At 41.5% G+C, this 16,652-nt stretch overlaps 2 protein-coding genes across 8 annotated transcripts in view; one reads left to right on the plus strand and one right to left on the minus strand.

The window, feature by feature from the left end:
* Window positions 1-7,746, plus strand: part of LOC137371215 (F-box-like/WD repeat-containing protein TBL1X) — a 375,589-nt gene extending 367,843 nt beyond the window's left edge. For all 7 annotated transcript variants that reach the window (XM_068033399.1, XM_068033400.1, XM_068033398.1 and 4 more), the window contains one exon: window positions 6,269-7,746. In XM_068033399.1, coding sequence (XP_067889500.1) covers window positions 6,269-6,295 — 27 coding nt within the window. In that variant the 3' untranslated portion in view covers window positions 6,296-7,746. The remainder of the gene's footprint in view (window positions 1-6,268) is intronic.
* Window positions 7,747-11,259: 3,513 nt separating this feature from the next.
* gpr143 (G protein-coupled receptor 143) overlaps window positions 11,260-16,652 on the minus strand; it is an 82,042-nt gene continuing 76,649 nt past the window's right edge. The window contains exon 9 of the mRNA XM_068033406.1: window positions 11,260-13,180. Within this exon, the coding sequence (XP_067889507.1) occupies window positions 13,077-13,180 (104 nt within the window). The 3' untranslated portion in view covers window positions 11,260-13,076. The remainder of the gene's footprint in view (window positions 13,181-16,652) is intronic.

The following is a 16,652-nucleotide window of genomic DNA, read 5'->3' on the forward strand; positions in this document are numbered from 1 at the left end:
TTCTTTTCATTCCGAGGCTGCACTGTCTGTTTCTGTGTCAGAATTGCACAGAAAATACATTTTTTTTAATTTTTAAATTTGGGAAAAAAGCAAATTCTACCCCAACCCCACTGCCCCCACCAAACCCCACAGTTCAGCATCTAAATTGTCTTTAAATTATTCCAGCCTTTTCACTTTACTCTATCCAGGAGTCCATCCCCCATGTGTTGGTCTCTTTTTGTTTGAAGAGAGAGTTCCTCATATCCGACCTAAATTTTTAAATATTTGTTGTTAGTTTAATCCTGGGACTGCTTCTTGTGCTGTGTTACAGTTTAATTTTAAAAAGACATCTGGATTTACCTGTCCCATGTTTACAGTCTTGACTATGTCTATAAGATCACCTCTCTGACACCTCCTTTCAAGGTTAAACAACCCAGGCTTCTCCAATCTTTATTCAAAACTCGAGCCTTGAAGACTAGAAGGAGGATTTTCTTTATCATTGGTTGGTGGCTACCCTGCCGCCCAATGTCGTTGGCAAGAGGCCTGAGTCATTTTGCTGGTCGAACCTCAGTTGCATCTGATTGGCAAGCTGCAAGTGCTGAAACAGGGCTGACAGGAGGGGATGGGAAAGCAAGCAGCTCATCCACAGCGCCAAGCCAGAAGTTGGTGCTTAAAGGGAATGGAGGAACTGATCAGAGGAGGGTGGGCATGGAAGGACAGGCAACAGGTGGGAAGATTTTTCATGCTTCTCCTGACCCAACAAAACTCATCTTTAAAACCATTAAAACTTGCCATTTTTATGAGTGGCCTGCAGTAGTCTCAGTAAGGCTGGTCTGTCCTATGCCTAAGTGCATCAATCAATTTTGGGTCATTCCTGTTTAATTATTACATTATATAATGAGAATAATGAAAAAAAGGCACTGTATTAAAAGTAGTAATCGGAATGAATTCTTTAATACTTTAGTGCTTTGCCTTTGACAGTTCCAAAGCTGACACTTTGTCCATCCAAACAAGTTACCATCATATGGCATCTCTCCAAATTGATCTACTGGCTTCCTAGTTTCTTCTTAAGTTGCTCTATCTCCACTGAAATCCACACCCTTTGACTCAGCAGCTCTCCAGAGCCATCATCTCTGTCCAATTCTCTTTCTTTCTTAATATCCATACCCTGCTCTCAACTCTATCCATTTTTTTGCTGATGATTCTGCTCCACATTCATCTACCTCCTTAATATCATACACTCATTGTTCACAATCTCCAGTTATCACTATTTAATGGCTGAATCAGTACCTCTTGATCTCCTATGAGGAGAAAATCCACACTTGTCAGTCAAAACAGGGCGGCGCAGTGGTTAGCACTGCAGCCTCACAGCTCCAGCGACCCGGGTTCAATTCTGGGTACTGCCTGTGTGGAGTTTGCAAGTTCTCCCTGTGTCTGCGTGGGTTTACTCCGGGTGCTCCGGTTTCCTCCCACAGCCAAAAGACTTGCAGGTTGATAGGTAAATTGGCCATTATAAAAATTGCCCCTAGTATAGGTAGGTGGTAGGGGAATATAGGGACAGGTGAGGATGTGGTAGGAATATGGGATTAGTGTAGGATTAGTATAAATGGGTGGTTAATGGTCGGCACAGACTCGGTGGGCCGAAGGGCCTGTTTCAGTGCTGTATCTCTAAATCTAAATCTAAAAAAGTGAGCGAGTAAGACCAGCAGGAAATGTAGGCAGGATGGGGACAGTTTCTTAGATAAGAGTTGCATACATTAACGCATGTAGCATAGGAAATGAAACAAGTATATTATAGAAATTTGGCTACAATGTAATAGGATCTTTAGAAAAGTCTGGGTAATTGGGAATGGAGGGGGGCCTAGCAATGTAGTTAAAAGACGCAATTACCACTGTAGAAAAAAAGGGATTTCAGTAAGGGTGATTGGGCTGTGGAAACACTAAGGTAAAGAAGAGCAAAGGATGCAAGACTCACGTAGCAGTTTCCAACACACCACCTGAAGTCTGTAGTGGGTGGATATATAGATACACAGATCAGGGATGCATGCTGCAAAACAATATGGTTGTAACACAAAATTTTTATTACATCCACTGCAAGAAGCAATATAGCTTAAGTAGTAAAGGCAGTGGATTTTAGAGTGTATTCAGGACAGTTTTCTAGAAGTTGGATTGCTCAAACTTAAATTGTGGAGGAATTTTTGTTTCATTACATTTACCATGTCAACTGGGTGTTCTGCTCTAGATTAGTGGGGAGAGACAGAGCTGTCATAGAAATCAAGGCTCTAGCTAATTTATTTTATGTTAGTGGATGAGTCAGGCATTAGAACACTTGAGTTGGAGAAAAATTTGAACATTAATTACAAGGAGTCTGAAAGTGAAGGGAACAGTAGTTCAAGTTTAAGATTTCAGAATAATCAAAGTTGAGAAAGATTGTAGAGACCTATGACTAAGATGGACATACACTGGGAAATAATGGAAATAAATTAAACCAGCCGGGGAAGATTGGCGGAAACTTCCCCCGGGGATTTGATTTGTCTCCTTGAGACAGTAAAAACTGGAGCTTGAGTGCCTCGTTTATTAGAACTAAAGACATGTTTGCACTTGTTACACTGTGCAATCATAAATGGCCAGAGTCTTTTAGAAAGCTGTAACAAGAGTTCAGGTGCTTGCATTCAAACTGTGCTTTACTGTCACATCTTAAAACATAGCCTTGTGCTGCTCTTACCCAGTAAAGGCATCAGTGGATTATCAAATAATCTGTGGTACTGTACAAGCTGTGTAACAAACTTACACATCATCTATTACATAATGCTTGTATGACCATTTAGACCTTGGTTTTGATCTCGAGACCAACTGAATATGATGTCTACTTTAATCGTACAAGGCCACTTTAAATAAATGGACTGAGAATCCCTGTAAGCTGCTACTTCGGAAAAGAAATACCTTCTTACATTGCCATAACTCTCATTTCAGCCGACGGAGCACACTACCAATAATTCAATACACTAAAGAGCATCCAGCCCAGTAAAAACAATGATGGCCATGTTTGTAAAAACAGTACAGTATTATATTTTTAAAAATCTACCTAACAGTTAGCTTTCTGAGGATGGAAGCAACATTTCAAGGTTTTAATGACACTGATTAAAGTAGCTTCTTGTATTGTGTGACTTTGAGTACATCTGATCCTTTGATCATATTGCAGTTGTGGAAGTGTCTCTTATAACCTCTAATAGCAGGGAAGAACTACTGCCACAGATGCAATCATGTTTCTAAAAATAAAAAATGCATCCGTGGCTTTCAACAAGCTTAGTCTTATTGTCTGAAGAAGGGTCACTGACCTGAAACGTTAACTCTGCTTCTCTCTCCACTGATGTTGCCAGACCTGCTGAGTATTTCCAGCATTTCTTGTTTTTATTTCAGATTTCCAGCATCTGCAATATTTTAGTCTTATTGTCTGTTCAATGTTAAAAGATCAAGCGGAACTTAATTTGCCACTTCTACTGAAACTGTCAATATTGACAAATTGTAATGCTTTATTTTGTTTTATTAAGCATGTTTTATTCTATATTAAATAGATACTGAAAGGGCACATCCAGTATTTTTGATTATACTTAATTGCTATTGCAGTTACCAGAGAGGAATCTGAGGTCTAGTAAGCCAAAATTCTCTAATAAGCCAGCACTGAAAAAGGAATGGCTATTATTGGATTTTTATATTTTTAAAACCTTAATAGGATGGCATGCAGTAATTTGAGTGAAAGTATTTGCAAAGCATGAAAAGCTCTGATACATGAAATGAATTTTGTTCGTCGAGCAGAAAATTATGCTGCTTAGTTTTAAGTATTTTTATGTTCATTAGGGTGGGGGATGTTCGTAATTGTGGAATTAAACACCTTTTTGTTTTGAACAATATACACCACCATCAGGTCAAGATAGCACAGGCAGGTGGCAGGGTTGTCTTAAACCTGAGCGCAGGCAAGCATCCCTTTCCACCTATTTGCAATTATTCTGTTTTCCACAGGGGCAAGTCTTACGGGCTGCCTGAGACTGACTATTTGGTGGGCTTTTGATCCATTCTTAATCGGAACCAAATTCAGATTATCCAGACTCATTTCATTTCGTGCAGAATCATTGGGCTGTCTTATGCCAGGTGCATTACGATCCCGATGTCGGCCTCAATTGCGGGCCAGGGACCCGGAAGTGGCCGTGGTAGGACGCCAGTTGTGATCTTTCCAGAGCCGACCAATTAAGAGGCCACCTCTGTGAGTCCTGTCAAGCAATTAAGGACAACAGGTGGACCAAGGAAACGGGAGGCCCAATCAGAGGGTCCACAGCAATGTCCATCTGGCTGCCCCACCGAGAGAGGTGGGAGCTGCTGGAAAAGACAAAGACCTAGGGGGCATCTCAAAATGGAGGTGCTCACAAAGGCCTCCTTCAGCTGAAATAAAAGGAGGAATAGGACTACCAGGGGCCGCAGGGTGGAGGGATAACTCCTGTGGAAGAATGCCTGTGGCAGTTCCTGGACCAGTGAGCCTTGTGGCCCCCTGATGCAGCCATTTAATGTAGCCTGTGGTGGCCCACCGACCTCATGGCAAGAGGCCGCCTCCAAGCAGCTGGTGGGCTCCACACTCGGCAGGGAACTGCTCCAACAGCAGGAAGATGCCATCACCTTCGTAAAATAGCCCCTAAGTAGGGTCTTAATTGTTCTAATTGGCTGCCTGCCTCCATGGGATGGACTGCCGACTTTGTTCCCATCCCACCCCAGAAAATTCCCCCCAAGGCAAGAAGACGTCAGAGAACCGTACCAATGTGACGTCATCCCGATTTTTCCCAACCACCCCTCCCCCCACCACTTCCAAATGTGAAAATACAGCCCATTAAATCTGACAGTGAGAAAGGAGACTTTCATGAATATGATTTGATCCCATGCCCCACAGTGAAAGAGATGCTATACCCTATTATACCCAGGGCTTCCTTCTCGTGCTTCACCAGAAATGCCATTTACACGAGTACAAAGAACAGTACAGCACAGGAACAGGCCATTCGGCCCTCCAAGCTTGCACCGATCTTGATGCCTGCCTATACTAAAACCTTCTGCATTTCTGGGGACCGTATCCCTCTATTCCCATCCTATTCTTGTATTTGTCAAGATGCCTCTTAAACGTCATTATCGTACCTGCTTCCACCATCTCCCCCGGCAGCAAGTTTCAGGCACTCACCACCCTCTTTGTAAAGAATTTGCCTCGCACATCCCCTCTAAACTTTGCCCCTCTCACCTTAAACCTATGTCCCGTAGTAACTGACCGTTCCACCCTCGGAAAAAGTTTCTGACTATCCACTCTGACCATGCTGCTCATAACTTTGTAAATCTCTATCATGTCACCCCTCCACCTCCGTCGTTCCAGTGAAAACAATCTGAGTTGATCCAACCTCTCCTCATAGCTAATGCCCTCCAGACCAGGCAACATCCTGGTAAACCTCTTCTGCACCCTCTCCAAAGCCTCCACGTCCTTCTGGTAGTGTGGCGATCAGAATTGCACGCAATATTCTAAGTGCGGCCTAACTAAAGTTCTGTACAGCTGCAGCATGACTTGCCAATTTTTATACTCTATGCCCCGACCGATGAAGGCACTTCATCAGACAGAGTTTCTGCTGTACTTCCACCAAATTTGCAGCAGCAGAGCAGGAGAAACCCCAAGGAAATTTGCACCAAGTTCAATATAAGTAATTTATTTTTTATCGTAAATAAAAACAGTGTGCTGGAAATACTCAGCAGATCTGGCAGCATCTGCAGAGAGAGAAACAGGGTTAATGTTTTAGGTCCGTGACCTGTCATCAGTTTTTTAAATTATATTCATTAAAAGCATTACCCACTGTAAGATGGTTTATATCCCTGCATTCTTTCTCGTCTTTGCTTCAATTTTGATCTAAAAGCCACCACCCTAAATTTCCAGAACTACACTCCTATAGGTCGTGACATATTTAATGCAATAAATAAAAATAATAAACTGTGCATCAAACCAAGCAAACTACACCATGGAATTAAAACAAGAAGTGTTTATACGTCATTCAGCTTCTGAAAGAGAAAGGTTAACACTGCAGCCATGATTCTACATCAGAGTTTGCCCCAAACCCTTTCAAATATTAAGCCCCCTGTGTTTCCATTTTCTGTATGTATTTCAGATTTCCAGCGTTCTGATTTTTCTTTACATCTTTTAAAAACAAATGTTCTCTTTTTCTCCTAAGAATTGTTATCAACAATTGTTGATTATTTTTGTTTTTTTCCCTAGGTTTGTGTGCTTGATCTACGGAAATAGCAGAATAGCAGGATAACAGGATGTAAGATTAGACCGGCAGTGAATGTGTGGGTGGCAAACACGCCCCTTCACCGTGTGTCAGCTCCAGAACTACAAGAACCTGACTTTTAAAGTGAAATGGTTAAAACCAGCTCTCCCTGTCCAATTAATTCTAATTTTCCCCCCGTTCCAAAAAATATGATTTTATTGTCTGCAAACCCCACCCCAGGCCCCCAAATGGAATCCCAATCAGGCGCTGGCATTTTCACCAGTTGAACTCTTCAGCGTTGGAATGTCACGCAAGGAAACTGCGTCGGTCAATGTTTTGGGGTTTTCAACAGGACAGAAGATGGCAATTTATGTTCATGACTGAGAGCATTGTGCCAAACTGCAGATGCTGTGATGTACCAAAAAATAACAAATGTGGGGAAAAAAAACACAAAAAGACCAACAAAAAAGGAAATAATGTAGATTTTCCTTCCTTCATGTACTTTCCTCATTCTGGTTTGGACACTACAGTGCTGCTGAAAATGAAGAATAACATTGTGTGCAGTCACAGCAAAATAATCTGCAACTTTGTAATAGCAACACTTTATATTTTCTGGATTTTTGTTTTGTTTCAAGAAAATGTTTTAGGGACGCTGGAGTATTATGTAGGTTCCTAAAAGAAGCTTTTACCAGGGTTGGATGTGAATGATTTTGTTTCTAGAAGCTGCAGGGAGGAATCTGTGGGGTTTTAAAACTTAAGCTTTTCTGAACTGCTGATAGACTTGCTTACATTACTGTGCTTCAGGTCGTGATCTTTTGAAAAGGCACTTCTTCAGAGAACTGCATATAAAAAGTGCTTTACATTTGAGAAGGTGAACTTGTCACCAGCTTCATACAGGGAAAGAAGACTCACGGGAAGGTCCCCAGTGTATTTTTGAAAAAAAAACAAAAGAAATATTTGTAATTTTTACCTTTAATCACACACCAGACCTTAAAAGCCAGAACGGCAAACCACAAACCTAGCAGACACTTCGTTTTAAAGAAATGCGAGAAATGAGACATCTTAACACTGTACAAGAGCTTAAATTCTTTAATCTCATGCCATGCTTTAGGTCCTTTTTTTAAAAAGTATTTGTTAACAAAGCTGTTTAGAGCCAGGTGAGGTGCACTTTGTCTAATGTAAGGGTCTGCTTTGTTTTGTTCTCTGGGTTTTTTGAATATGTTCCTTGTCATACGCAGAGAGTTCATTTGTTTAAAATCTGTGTTCTGGCTTTTGTTGCTTTTATTGTCTGTGTCAGACTGTCAGCCAGACTTTGTTCCTTCTCCTTGCAGCCTCTCAGGAGTTTAGGTCAGAGGAGATCACGTGACCTTTTATGTTTCTTCTAATCCAGAATGTGTGATGTAGCTCGTGCTCATTAAAGAAAACAAATCATCAAATCATATTCAATGTCTTGAATAAATTGCTATATTTTGATATTAGAAAATATGATTCTGTAGTTTTTATTTTTCCTAATTTAAAATGGTTAGATTTACTTTGCATATTTATATCTGGTTGTAATATTGCTAACAGGTCACTATTGACCATCACAATTATTAACATAAGGATTTCTGTAGCATGAATATACACAGAATATTGAGCTTCTCTGATTGATTGCTCAATTGTTGAGTTCATTGTCCAGTGTGGAACTGAACCAAGTGGAGCAGGAAGGTCCCAGGTTCAATCCCGAGTGCATGCTGAGCTGATCTCAACTGGGATTCTTCAATTGATTTCAGTGCTCCCAGGCTAGGGAGGTGGGAAATCCACACCCGATTTATTATCCAGTGAGTCTTGTTGGAAAATGTGCATATGTTAACACTGGTGAAAACAGGATTGGACTTGACTATGACGCTCCTCATTGAGCACTTGTCTGGATTTGTGTATAAAAACAGCCACTTGGAAGAGGTGCCAGAGGGTGGCTGATGTCTGTTTTCCAGCCTGAGTCAGTGCCTTCAGGATAGGGAGAAATCTTGGAGAATAATGAAAAGTCATATGCAAATTACTGATGTACACACAAATGATGTATGTATGCATGCATGCATGTGCATTGGCATATGCACATAATACAGGTACTGAATGATTTAGGTACAATAAACAAAGTGGGTATGGATATACGATGACTGCATATAATTAGAATGGGTGTTTCATTATGCAAATACAATGATGCTGATGCATCATTTATTGTACTTAGAAATGCCCATCATTTATTATATTTGCATGAACACATTAATTGTACTTGCACACATGCATTAATTACACATCATTCATTGTACTTGTATGCACGTACATTGTTAATTGTACTTACATACTTGTGACATTTAAAGCATTTCTGCATCTGCATCATTCATTGTATTTGCACATCATAGTGGGTAACCTTCAACTTCAGCTGGGCTGTAAAGCTGTCTGTTGTTAATTATACATCCTGCCCGATTTTCATTTCCATTAACTTTGATCGAGTGGGGTGTACAGTGGGCAGCAGATCCGATATCTCAATGCTGCCAATGCAGCTGCAAGCCAATGTGTATTTGCATTTTTTGTTTCACGGGAGGTGGGCATCACTGGCAAGGCCAATATTTATTGCTCATCCCTAATTGCCCTTGAGAAGGTGGTGGTGAGCTGCCTTCTTGAACTGCTGCAGTCCATCTGGTGTGGGAGGGAGTTCCAGGATTTTGATCCAGCGACAGTGAGGGAACAGTGACATATTTCCATGTCCAGATGGTGTGTGACTTGGAGGGGAACTTGCCGGTGGTGGTGTTCCCATGCATCTGCTGCCCTTGTCCTTCTAGGTGGAAGAGGTCATGGGTTTGGAAGATGCTGTCGAAGGAGGCGTGGTGAGTTGCTGCAGTGCATCTTGTATATGGTACACATTGCTGCCACTGTGCGTTGATGGTGGAGGGAGTGAATATTTAAGGTGCTGAATGGGGTGCTGATCAAGCGGGCTGCTTTGTCCTGGATGGTGTCGAGCATCCTGAGTGTTGGAGCCACACTCATCCAGGTAATTGGAGAGTATTCCATCACACTCCTGACGTGCCTTGTAGATGGTGGACAGGCTTTGGGGAGCCAGGAGGTGAGTTACTCACTGCAGAATTCCCAGTGTCTGACCTGCTCCTGTAGCCACAGCATTTATGTGGCTGTTTCAGTTCAGTTTCTGGTCAATGGTAACTGCACCACCCCCCGCGCCCCACCCCACCCAGGGTGTTGATAGTGGGGGATTCAGGGATGGTAATACTGTTGAATGTCAAGGGGAGATGGTTAGAATCTCTCTTATTGAAGATAGGCATTGCCTGGCACTTGTGTGGCATGAATGTTACTTGCCATTTACCAGCCCAAGCCTGAATGTTGTCCAGGTCTTACTGCATATGGATATGGACTGCTTCAGGATCTGAGGAGTTGTGAATGGCACCGAACATCGTACAATCGCCAGCAAACATCCAATTTCGACCTTATGATGGAGTGAGGTCATTGATGAAGCAGCTGAAGATGGTTGGGCTTAGGACACTAACCTGAGGAATTCCTGCAGCCATGACCTGGGGCTGAGATGATTGGTCTCCAACAACCACAGACATCTTACTTTGCGCTAGATATGACTCCAACCAGTGGAGAGTTTTCCCCTTGATTCCCATTGACTTCAGTTTGGAAAGGGCTCCTTGATGCCACACTCGGTGAAATGCTGCCTTGATATCAATTGCAAGCACTCACCTCACCTTTTGAATTCAGCTCTTTTGTCCCTGTTTGGACCAAGGCTGTAATGAGGTTAGGAGCGAAGTGGCCCTAGCGGAACCCAAACTGAGCATCGGTGAGCAAGTTATTGTTGTTTAAGTGGCACTTGATGGAAGGTGTCGTCAACGCCTTCCATCACTTTGCTGATGATCAAGAATAGACTGATGATGATAATTGGCTGGGTTGGATTTATCCTTTTTGTGGACAGGACAACCTGCGCAATTTTTCCAATTGTCAGATAAATGCCAGTGTTGTAGCTGTACTGGAACAGCTTGACCAGGGGCATGACTAGTTCTGGAGCACAAGTACTACAGCTGAGATGTTGTCAGGACCCATAGCCTTTGCAGTAGCCAATGCCTTCAGCTGTTTCTTGATATCACCTGGAGTGAATTGGATTGATTGAAGACAGATGCTGGGGAGCTCAGGAGGAGGCTGAGATGGGTCATCCACTCGGCACTTGTGGCTGAAGATGGTTGCAAATGCTTCAGTATTTTCTTTTGCACTGATATGCTGGCTATCCCATCATTGGAAATGGGGACTGCAGAACTTGGATCTGATCCATTGGTTATGGGATCACTTAGGACTACTTGCAGGCCAGACAGAGCTGTGTTGCAACTTCACCGGGTTGGCGCCTCATTTTGAGGTGTGCCTGGTGCTGCTCCTGGCATGCCCTCCTGCATTCCTCATTGAATCAGGATTGATCTGGCTTGATGGTAGAGTGAGGGAGGTTACAGATTGTGTTTGAATGCAATTCTGCTGCAGCTGATGGTCCACAGTGCCTCATAAATGTCCAGTTTTGAGCTGTCAGATCTGTTCTGAATCTATGCCATTTAGCACAGTGGTAGCGAAGATGGGGCTCATGCGGTGATCACTCTTACCAATGCTGCCATGGACAGATGCATCTGCAACAGGAAGATTGGTGAGGACAAGGTCTAGTAGGTTTTACCCCTCTTGATTACCTTAATTAGTCATTGTACTTGCATCTATATATCTTTAAACTTTGTCATCTCTTCAACATAAAGTGACACAGTTGTGAAACCCAGAAATTAAACTCCACAGTAAGTTAAATGTGTCATGGACTACACTGAAATTGTCATTTCAGAGATCTCAAAATATCACTTTTGGTAATTGTAAAAAAGTTGCAACACAGAAACAAAAGCTTTGGTATATTTGTGGACTTCCACAGGATGCTGCTGCAATAAGATACAATTCTGAGAAAAAAAACATTGATTATTGTTTGTTTTATTTGTAGACTGAAGATTATTGTGATGCCTTGACTCAAAAGAACATTTGAGGCAAGCAGATAAAATGGCAGAACCGTTCTTGTGTGCCATCACTAAAACAGAAGTTGAAAGCTAGACTGTTGGAACAATGCAGAAACAAACTACATACAATGTGCATTAAAAGCATTCACGAACAGCGATAAACATAGTTAAGTGGTTGCATACAAAAATAGGATAGCATACAGTACCAAAATTGGATTCAGGTAAATAGAAGAAAATAAATTTCTAAATGTCTAACTCATTCATTGTTCTTGTATTGTTAGAAATATGCAAATCCTAGAATTATTTTTCTTTTATGCTGGATCTTTATTATTAATAGTTAATGTGCAAGCAACAAATCTATACATGCTATGCATATTTGCAAGGTTGTAAAGGTTGTAATTGATGGGCGGCGGCACAGTGGTGCACCAGTTAGCACCGCAGCCTCACAGCTCCAGCGACCCAGGTTCGGTTCAGGGTACTGCCTGTGCAGAGTTTGCAAGTTCTCCCTGTGACCGGGTGGGTTTCCGCCAGGTGCTCCAGTTTCCTACCACAGCCAGAGACTTGCTTCAGTGCTGTATCTCTCTATGATTCTATGAAAGTATTCAATACATGTATTTTTCACTGCTGAGTAACTAAAAACTCTATTGTTCCTTGCTTTCTATGGCATTAAACGTAGATCTACATAATGCTGTTGGTCATCTCTTCAGCGTTAAGGGGCACAGTTGTGAACAGAGAAATTAAACTTCAGATGCACAATAAGCTAATGTGTTGTGGATTGCCTCAAATAGTGTAATTTCAGAGGAATTGCATATAGGTGGGTATCAAAGTGTCACTTCTGGTATTAGTTTGCAGTAACTCTTAATAAGTAAAATTCATGGCATCTTTATAAATTAATAGTTTTAAAAATAACCAGAGAATTCATTACCTTCGGAGTCGCCCTAACTTTTTATTGAGATTATTTTCTAGTTATTATTTCCATTCATCTATTGACCCCTATAGGTATAGAACAGTGAGTTCTTCTACTATCTGTGCTGAAAATAATTTTTGCAGATTTCGGCATGTAAGTCAATTTAACGTTTTTTATGCCAAATCATGTTACATTAGTTTCAGCATCAAGCAATATCAGAAAACCTCCCAGGTCAAACAAGTGGAGTACTCGATCACACCTCAATGAGAATCAACTTGAAATTTTGATCAATGGCTTCTCAGAGTTCAGATAACATTCATAAGCCACCCAAGTCTGGTCTCACAGTTAATTATATCATACAAATCACTTACAAGTATTATTAGTGATTACTTTCCAATGTATATGGAAACTGAATTCTTTATTTTGTCAAAAAATAATCTGAAGTTTCTCTATTCTGGCATCAGAATGCATTTATCCATCCATTTCTGCCCCTCCTAAAATTACTTCCTTTGTATTCTGCAACTCCAGCTGTACTTCATTATAAAGAACCATATAGGGGAAATTACTCATTAAAAATTAATTTAAAAAAGACACTTTTTTCCAGTATAGTTGGTGATGTAATCACTGTAGTGTGTAGAGTTCTTCATTAGTTTTGTCCTTGTATGTCTGAGCTTGACATGACCATTTACTGTCTCACACCAACTCAGGACTGCTGTGAATTTTCCATTTACTGCTTCCAATATTTAATCATGTTCAATGTGACAAACATTTGAACAGATTGTGGATTGGTTCTGAATGGTAAGAAGTGGAACTTCAGTTAGCCCCAAATGCCTTCAAGAGAGAGTTTGTGCAGTGTGACTTTTAAGTTTACTCATCTCACCAACATTATGCTCTTTCAGTATTTTCCAATGAGTCAGCATCAGCATCATTGCCATTGACGTCGTGTAGTTCACTTGGCATGTTCATTTCAAACGTACTGGTCTCAGAACCTAGCAAAAAGAATGAGGAAAGTGCCTTTGTAGTGCCATTAAAATGCTTTTGGCTTCCGATAGTATTGTGTTATTTAAACATTTAAGAATCTTTTGTAGGTGACATCTGATTGCAAAATGTCTTATGGTTTTATTGACTTCATTATTAATTTGTGGTTAACTGTAGCCAACTGCTATGTGTTTGAAATAAAACTAATTTACACATCATAAAACATATTTAATTATAGCACAAGTACATTGTACTTTAGCTGGTATGAGGTTAGTGAATAAAATGGTGCATGTGGCAAGCCATGACCAGTGTCTCGATACTGGGGATGTTGGCCTGAGAGAGGACGCTGATATTAGAGCATCTGTCCTGTCACTGAATTTTCAGGATCTTGCAGAGGCACTGCTGGTGATATCTCTCCAGGGCTTTGAGATGTCTGCTGTACAGTGTCCATGTTTCCGACACATACAGGAGGGCAGGTAACACTACAGCCCTGTAGACCATGAGCTTGGTGCCAGGTTTGAGGTCTTTGGCATCAAACACTTTTCCTCAGACGACCGAAGGCTGCGCTGGCACACTGGAGGAGATGCTGAGTTTCATCGTCGATGTCTGCCTTAGCTGAGAGGAGGCTCCCAAGATAAGGGAAGTGATCCATATTGTCCAATGGTTCGCCGTGGATCTTGATAGGCGGGGGGGGGGGGGGGGGGCAGTGTTGCGCTGCGGGAGGAGGCTGATAGATGACTTTTGTCTTCTGGATGTTTAGCTTAAGGCCCATTCTTTCGTATGCCTCCATGAATGCATCAACAAGGGTTTGAAGCTCAGCCTTTGAGTGGGCGCATACGCAAACATCATCAGCGTACTGCAGCTCGATGACAGAGGTTGGAGTGGTCTTGGTTCTGGACTGGAGGCAATGTAAGTTAAATAGTTTGCCGCTCGTCCTGTAGAGTAGATCTACTCTGGCAGCTTCATGGAGATGTAGTGGAGTTTTGCGGCGAGGAAGCTGGAAAAGAGTGCTGGTGCGATGACACAGCTTTGTTTAATGCCAGATTGCACTTGGATTGGGTCAGTGGCAGATCCACTGGCAAGGATTACAGCTTGCATGTCATTGTGCAGCAGGCAGAGGATGGCGACTAATTTCTCCAGGCAGCCAAATTTGAGGAGAATGTGCCATAATTCCTCCGGGTTGATAGAGTTGAAGGCCTTTGTGAGGTCAAAGAAGGCCATGTATAAAGTTTACTGCTGCTCCCTACATTTTTCTTGGAGTTGTCTTGCTGTGAAGATGGTGTCCACTGTGCGTCTTGGATGGAATCCACCTCCATATCAGTGTCCTCTCTCAGGCCAACATCCCCAGTATCGAGACACTGGTCAGAGCTGGTCAGTTACACTGGGTGGGCCACGTCGTCCGCATGCCTGACACAAGACTCCCAAAACAAGCTTTCTACTCCAAGCTCCATCACGGCAAGAGGCGACCAGGAGGGCAGAGAAAATGTTCCAAGGATGTCCTTAAAGCCTCCCTTAAAAGACGTAACATCTCCACCGATTCATGGGAATCTCTTGCCAAAACCGCTCAAAATGGAGAAGAGGCCAGCCAGTTCAAACAACATTGACATGCCCAGGCAGCGAGCAAGTGCAGACAGCAGAAGGCGTGCTTGGAAATTCGAGCATCCCATTCACTCCCCTCACTAAACATTACCTGCCCCACCTGTGGCAGTGTGCAGATCCAGAATTGGACTATTCAGTCACCAAAGGACCCACAACCCTGGAGTGGAAGAAAGTCGTCCTTGTTCCCCAGGACTGCCTAAGAGAAGAGAGCATGTGGCAAGAGTTTCTTAGATTCATCTTTTTGAGGGTATTCCTTTTAGGGCTCAGTAAGTTAAATGCTTGGAACTCTCTCAATCAAATCTGCTTAAATTTGAACAAGCGTATTCATTTTTGAGTTATACAAAGCATTGCTTGAAAGCACTCTGTTCCATATTAGCTTTGAGCTGGGGATGTGATAACATTGGGCTATTTAGACCTCTTGAATTCCAATAACTGATCATACATTTGAACGTTTGGACCAGTTTACAATATGGACGATTAAACCTTCCTGAATGGGCTGTAGTGAAATGGAGGGAAAATGAGATTTACCTCCCAGATTATCAAGATTGCACTTCATAGAAATTTCAGCACGGGAGGTTGTTCAGCATTCTATGCCTCTGCTGCTGCTAGCTTTACATTAGAGCTACCTACTCTAGTCTCCAATATCTGCTCTTTCCCCATACCCTTTAATATTAGTCTCTCTCAATTTTTTTTAATCCAATTCCTTTGCGATGAGGCATTCCATAGTCTTAATAACCCTTTTTGCTTCTAGTATTAAAGTTAACTTTCTACGCCCATGTTACTAATTCACTGACGGATGGAAACAGTCTTTTACTATTTAGTCTCTGAAACTCCAATAATTTTTCATACGTTAGATTCCACCCCCCACCCCCGGCCCCTTTCCTTTACTGCAAATACGTGTTAAAGCTCTTGTGGACCATTACTGCATGTTTTTCTGTTGATGCTGTAATAGAATATGACTGGCAAAATTACTCCTACCTAATATTAGTTATCAAGATATCTGCAATTTAGAAACAGCTTGTAGATAAGATGTGGAAGTTTTATATACATGTTGTAATTGGGCACAAAGTGGAAACAGGAAGTAAGGACATAATAGTTTTTAATTTTTGCTAGTAAAATGAAAATTCCTCGAAAACAAATCACATTTAAATATTCTGTTCTTTAAGAGGCAAGTCCGTTCTTTGCAACTCACTGAAGAGTTAGTTAAGAAACAGTGCAACGCTGAATTACTTGTTTGCAGAATTTTAAAAAAAACAATTTCCTGGAATTTCCACAGGGTTTCTTTAAACCTCTGACCGAATGTTTGTCAGGAAATTAGTGGAAAACCCGGAGAAACGGTGTAAGCAGCCGTTAAGGTGTTTGTCCAAAAAACCTCTGCCAAATTTAGTGGTTGGGAAACCCCCACGGAAATTCTGCTCCCACATTCTTGTTTATCTTTTCATTTTCAATTTTTTTGAGCATCATAATAGCATTTAGCATCATAGGCTTAATATGGGGCCAGTGTTTCAGTCTCCATTAAAAAAAAAACTATTAAAATATGCAAATGATCATGTCAGGGATTTTCCAGTTAGAGGCTTTGTAAGATCATTAACAAAGAGCTAACGGTAAAACACTCTCATTTTCATTTCAATAGATCAAAGTATGCAATAGATAGATAACTGGATGGAAATAGCTCATTTCTACATTTGGCACATTTCCCATTTTGATACTAACTCAATATTTTTAAGCAAGTTACAATTCTTCATTAACTATATTGACTTTGACATTCTGCATAAACTGACAGTTTAGGAGAACTCCTTAATGTTGGGAATAAAAAAGGTCCTCGATTTGAGAGGTTATTTATAGACTTTGATTGCAATTTGTGTTTTTCCATGTCCGGTAGCT

This window comes from Heterodontus francisci, chromosome 6 (genome assembly GCF_036365525.1).
Source record: "Heterodontus francisci isolate sHetFra1 chromosome 6, sHetFra1.hap1, whole genome shotgun sequence".
Taxonomy (NCBI): Eukaryota; Metazoa; Chordata; class Chondrichthyes; order Heterodontiformes; family Heterodontidae; genus Heterodontus; species Heterodontus francisci.